We start from the raw sequence: 6,633 nt of genomic DNA on the forward strand, positions 1-6,633 counted from the left end.
GGACTTCTCAAGGAGTCTGTGAGTCATGTCCCAGCTGTGATCTGTCTCTGATCCCAGCAGTTCCAGTCAAGCAGCTGTCCTTTCCTCAGCCAAGGGACATGCGCGGAATATTATATAACAATTGTAAATTTGTCCTCCCTTGCCCTCTCATAAGTCAAGAAAAAAAATCTAAATAATTTCCATTTACTCTCTCAATACATGTTTTTGGTCTTATTTCATGCTTCATGATTGAGTCCGTACGGTATTCCAAGTAAAGTAGAAAGAAATAGTCTGTTTTCGTAATCTCTCTTAAAAAATGTAATAATTGGCTCTCTAAACATATACATACATCTCTGAGATGTGTATATATAGAGTGAGGAGGAATGAAACAATGGCGCCACCCATTGGTTGAAACTTATGAGGCTTTTGTGACATGGAAAGATGTCTGAGATGGAGCAACATTTTATTAAATTTTTATGAAAGATTATGAAAACATTTAATTTCTTTTGAATAACTACAGAATGTGTGTGTACATATATGTGTATATATACACAAACACAAGAAAAAACAAATATACACTTTTTTTTCTTGTGTATATATTCATTCTGTAGTCCCTAAATTATTACTCACTTTTCATAATCCAATCAATTTCCAGGGAATAAAATAGATGAATTTCTGAATTATGCTGTTTCACTCAGAAATGTCACATCATAGTAGCAAAAAGGGTTTCGGACATACTATAATTCCATGTTGATTTCAAGTATGGGCTTAAATGTCATATAAAGAGAAGGGCTTTTAAAAACCAAAAATGAAAAATCTAAACTCCTTTTTTAGCAGTTACAAAGGGCATAGTTAATAATAATAATAATCAATGTTATGCAGAATTGTTAAACAGAATTATTCTTCAGCTGAAAAACATATATTCTCCTAAATAGTAGTGTGGATTGTTTTTTTGTGAAAACCAGTATTTTGCTAAGCATGTGTGACAGACATGACAACATGACGGCAATACCCCTTAATAAATGCCACCGTATTTCACATACTCGACCACAATACTTTTAAATAAACGCAAATGTGAACATAGAGAAAATCATGACAACAAATAACTTAACTGAGGAGAAAAAATGAGTGAAGAGGGCTTGTTTACCCTCATGGTGCAGTGGTTTACAATGAGGACAACTAATAAGAAAATAAATCTATTATGTAATATTTTAGATATACTCTGGCGCAGTACAAAATTAAATATTAATCTAAAAAAAATAGCAGAAATGATTTTTAGTTATTTTTTCTTGTCAAGAAGAGCTTATTCAGAGGAAGAACACAGTTCCATTAATGGATTTGCCGAGGCGCTGCTTTTGCAGCAGATGAAAATAGAAAACACAAGGAGGAAGATAGAAATAGGGGGAAAAGAAAGAAGAATAAAACCTAATGAACAATTCCTTAATTAATGGATACGTACATAAACAGATGGGCCTACCATTCCAATACAAAGATATACAGTATATGTTAAGGTCAACACACTCTATACACATAATATTACTGACAAGTTCATTACCCAGAATGCATTGTGCTTCGGCTAAATGGAGGTTAAACAGTGGTCTTTCAGCATCCATGTTTTGTCCCTCATAAATGAAACAGGGTTTTTATACAGACTGAAACCTGTCTCACAGTATATTTTTGTATTTATGTCATATTTACAGGTATTTCAGTGTCTGTTTGCATCTTGTGTCCTGTTAAGTCCTCTCAGAGTTAGAGTCTCAATACGTGTGAATGAAGATGTGCTCTGGTTCATAAGTAAATCTCTTGCACACACTACAGGAAGTGGAATTCCGCTCTTCCTGTCTCCAGTCTCAATAGAAGTCTGTTGGATTTCCTCGTCCTTTTTTATTTAGAGTCCATGTCACACGCTGCGGGGCACCCGCTGCATCTCGTGGGTCCTGCGATTGCGTCCTTTCTTGTTTTCCTGTAGCAGCTTCCACTTACTGGTGTGTGATTGGCTGGGGTGGATTAGCTGGCTGGCGTGTGATTGGCTGGCGTGCAGCAGATTGGCTTTCTGTCTACGCTGTTTCCGTTCTCTTTTCCAAACCTGCTCGCAGAGCTGGTCGACGCTGTTTAGGCTCGGCGGGTTGATGAGGGACAGGAAGTCGCGGTACCACATCTTGCCGTTGGCCGGGTCGTTGCTGTCGGGTGTGTCTCGGTGCAGGAGGTCATCCAGGTGTTCGGTGGGAATGACGTTGAGCGTGAGGCGGAGGAGGGTCTGAATGAAGCCGTGTTCAACAGCATGGCAGTAATACACACCCGAGTCCTTCTGATGGAGGGTTCGGATCAACAGACCCTGTTCTGTGCCCAACACCCGCTCATCTGACTTTACCTAAACAAAACATGTAGACATGCCGATCGGATCACATGCTCTGAGTACTGTAAACATTATTGACAACAGCAGTTTCAACATTATTGGCTACATTCACCCCATAAACCAGAGTGCCTGATTCAATTTTTTTTAATGAGTTTCTCTACATGATCTTTATAACATGATCCTTACCAGACACTGCTCTAGCAGTCAACATTCCTGATAGCATGTTGATCATATCAACACATTTCATAATTTAATCCAATATAATTTTTTATTACAGCATATGCAATTGTAAAAACTTGTATTTATGAATTGTAAAACGGTATTTATGCATTAACATTACTATTTTAACTTACTAACTTCACAACATTTGATATCTAATGTACATCCATGTATATTTAAATACATTTATTTTGCACTATTCTGTGATCTTTATATACAATTATGAATATATATGATGCAGTTCATGAATTATTTTATGATATCAGGGTAAATCAATCACACAATCTTGAGGAATTTTATGAGTAAGATTGATGAAAAGCTTGCATTAATTATGACCTGATATTTAACACTGCAAATATCACATGAAAATCTGATTTATTTCCACACTGGACATTGACAATGTCAGATTCAGTGTGATTTTTCTGGTCATACAGGCTTTATTTATGTATTTATTTATTTATTTTATTTTATTTATTTATTTTTTTCTGGAGATCATGATCATGAAGTCTGAGCAGCTCGACGTCCATGCTGCTCAACAGCTGCTGTCATTTAAGTAAAAGAGGGACAAGCCAAATACTAAGAAATGTAACATCATGTTAATTTTTCTATTAAACTTTTTACTTGTTATGCTGATAACTAGTGGTCTTTTGGTCTCCACTGTATACACAACAGAACATACCTCTTGTTTGCGGTCCTCTCCGTATCTTTGAAACTGCCAGTAAATAAGGGCACGCTGGGATTTAGGACTGCACTCCAGAAAAGAGCTGCTGTTTTCAACCCCATACACTGTCTTATCCAGCAAACCTCTCTCTCCGTCTGCCTCATCTGCTCACATAGACAGGGAAACAAGAGAGAAAGAAGTGAGAACTCTTGATCCTGATACAGACAAACAGGACATCCAACAGTGAGAATACAAACTGATAGTTCAGACCATATGCTATCACACTAGCAGAGTCACACCCAGCATGTCTATATCACAGCTGTGTGTCTCTCAGCGTGTTTCAGGTCTATAGAGATTCAAGGCCAAGAGAGACCAAAAAAATCCAAAAGACCAAAATGTTAAGCGGCATCTATTCTTCTGTCTTTCATTTTCTTTTACCATCCTTTTAAGTCTGAACTATGAAATGTCAGAGCGCAGTGCTGTGGGTTAGCGGTGCCACTGTAATGAGGTGTGTCCGATACAGGAAGTCTGTGTGTGGTCCCCGTGAATGTGATCACACGATGTACACCATGTATCATTTAAAAGTTTGTGGTCAGTAAGATTTTTATTTTTTAATGGATACTTTTCAACATTGATAGTAAAAAATGTTTGAGCACCATGATTTCTGAAGGATCATGTGACACTGAAGACTGGAGTAATGATGCTGAAATATCAGCTCTGCATCACAGGAATAAATTAAATGTTAAAATATACTCAAATAGAAACCAGTTATTTAAAACTGTAATAATATTTCACAATATTACTGTTTTTATGATCAAATAAATGCAGGAACATAAGAGACTTCATTCAAAAACATTCAGACATCTTATAGACCCTAAACTTTTGAACGGACGTGGGTAAATGCACGTTCTAGAGCCTGTATTTTTGCAACAGCTGTGGAACTGTTTCTCAGCAGTTAAATTTCATTTCAAAAGCTTTAATTAAAAACACTAACCTGACATGTACGGCATGTATGCAGAGCTTTCATTAAAACACTGTTATGAACAGTTGCAATTTTCTCTTTGGCTTCAAAATTATACTTTCCCCGCACATCCTGAATTTTATTTTATGAAGAGATGTTAAGGGAAGTATGACGCAGTGACTGCTTTCTTGCTAGCATGTTATCACACTTAACATAAAGTCAAGTAGTAAGATCTGCAAGTTGGATCAACATCATTCTTGGTCTTGGAGCAACAATTTCTATTAATAAACCAAATTTTCTTCTGTTTTTAGTGCTAGGTTAGAATTAGGGCTAAGGCTATTTGATAGAAATGCTGTTCTAAAGCCAATAAAAGATGTTAGGGAGGTGTTATGCATGGTTGGAAACCAGAAGACTGTTGGCTTAAGTCCCACAAGAAGCGAGACATCTTCACTGTGACCTGAGTAAGACACTTAACCAGGAGGACTGTTCCTGTTATAGGTGTTTTGGCACTTTGGATTAAAACATCTGCTAAATTACTACCTAGTTAACAAATGTACTATCATTCAATAGTTTGGGTTCAGTAATGAAATGTATTTATTTATATTTAGAATTTTATGTTTTTGAAAGCAGTTTTGGTCACACTTTATTTTAAGGTCTAACACTTGCTATTAACAAACCTCATTATCTCTTAGTTTGCTGCTTATTAATAGTTAGTAAGGTAGCTATTAAGTTTAGGGATTGAGCAGGATTAGGGATGTAGAATATGATCATGCAGAATATGTGCTTTATAAGTACTAATAAACAGCCAATATGTTAATAATAGGCATGCTAATAAGCAACTAGTTAATAGTCAGAATTGGTCCCTTCACTAAAGTGTTACAGAGGTCTTTTATGCTCACCAGGGCTGCATTTATTTGATTAAAAATACAGTAAAAACAGCAATATTGTGAAATATTATTACAAATTAAAATACATGTTTTCTATTTCAATATATTTTCAATTGTAATTTATTCCTGTGAACAAAGCTGAATTTTCAGCATCATCACTCCAGTCTTCAGTGACACATGATCTGTCAGAAATCATTTTAATATGCTGATTTGCTGCTCAAGAAACATTTCTTATTATTATCAATGCTGAAAACAGTTGTGCAGCTTAATATTTTTGTGGAAACTGTGATACTTTTTTTTTTTTTTACCCAGAACAGCAATTATTTGAAATATGAATCTTTTGTAACATTATGTTGCTTTTGATAAAAGACTAAATCAAATTATGGACTGTATAGAAAGAAATTTGTAATCATTAACCCACAGTAACAGTGTGTTTCTGCACATAGTAAACATGTTTTGTGATTGCACCGGTATTACCGTGATGCTGTAGATCCGAACATTGAGTCAGAGGGTCTCCATTCCTTATATCCTGACGCCTCGTTCTCCTGCGAACGTACAACACACAGCAGAGAATTAGAGAGGGCAGGTGAGTGTGAGAACACAGAAACTCACATGTCCACTCCTACACACAGTTGTCTCGCAGAAAAGCTCTCATTATATTAACTAAATCAAACACAGCTCCACATAAGCATAAGTGTGTCTGAAATGGAACCTGTTTTAGCTCTGGGCTGTTTAGTCTCTAACCTTTATGAAAAGACGTATCATGCAACACATGTCCTGAGAAATCTTGTCCTGAATGCACCTTTGAGGCAACTCGGTAATGCTGGCAATATGTGAGGCCTTTTCAGCACTACAAGCGCACAAAGAACCTCTCTGAGAACCTCATAAACATATTACTTGCTACTGGAACATGACATGGACTGTAAACTTGAGCCCTGTCCTGTTCTTGTTTTGGAAATTGAAGATGAAGTATAAAGCAGGGGTATGTTTGCTTTTGACGGCCCAAAGGAGATGAGTTTAAACAGTAAAAACAATAGTCGTGCTTCTAAGTGCTACAAAGGACAGCTGGGAAATCCAATAAGATTATGATGGACACCTCAAATAAGGTCAAGAACTCAAAGATGAAATGACAGCTTTTTGAAGTGCTTTCAAAACTTCTAATGTTCTTTCTTTGGCAATATAATAGTAAAACTGACATTAAAGGTATAGTTCACCCAGAAATTTAAATCTTTTTCAGTCATTTTGTTCCAAAACTGACTTTCTTCCAACTGAGAAGACTGCAGAAGTCAAAACAACTACTTTTTGGTTCTTCTTATGTACTTTTTTTGTGTCTTTAGTCAATATATGTTTTTATTATCTATAGAAAAGAGCAGCTTAGACATTCTACTAAACATCTCTTTTTGTTTCCATGAAAGAAGGAAGAGGTTTGTAATAATATGTGGTCATGTAAGTCATGATAATTTTTATTTTGGTGTTAATTTTTGTGTCAACTACCAGTTTTGTTATTGTTAACTACAACTATGAAAAATAGTTTTTGTTAATTTAAAGCTGAATTTTTTATATATATATA

General features: G+C 35.8%; 1 protein-coding gene across 1 annotated transcript in view; it reads right to left on the bottom strand.

Annotated features, from left to right (window-relative positions):
- Positions 1-590: 590 nt before the first annotated feature.
- The window catches only part of LOC107738432 (semaphorin-3ab-like), a 27,278-nt gene continuing 21,235 nt past the window's right edge, over positions 591-6,633 (bottom strand). The window contains exons 14-16 of the mRNA XM_016550199.1: positions 5,541-5,608; positions 3,234-3,379; positions 591-2,350 (exon numbers count right to left, since the gene is read on the bottom strand). Coding sequence (XP_016405685.1) covers positions 1,880-2,350; positions 3,234-3,379; positions 5,541-5,608 — 685 coding nt within the window. The 3' untranslated portion in view covers positions 591-1,879. The remainder of the gene's footprint in view (positions 2,351-3,233; positions 3,380-5,540; positions 5,609-6,633) is intronic.

The sequence above is a fragment of the Sinocyclocheilus rhinocerous genome, unplaced genomic scaffold (assembly GCF_001515625.1).
Source record: "Sinocyclocheilus rhinocerous isolate Xijiao unplaced genomic scaffold, SAMN03320098_v1.1 scaffold975, whole genome shotgun sequence".
Lineage (NCBI taxonomy): Eukaryota > Metazoa > Chordata > Actinopteri > Cypriniformes > Cyprinidae > Sinocyclocheilus > Sinocyclocheilus rhinocerous.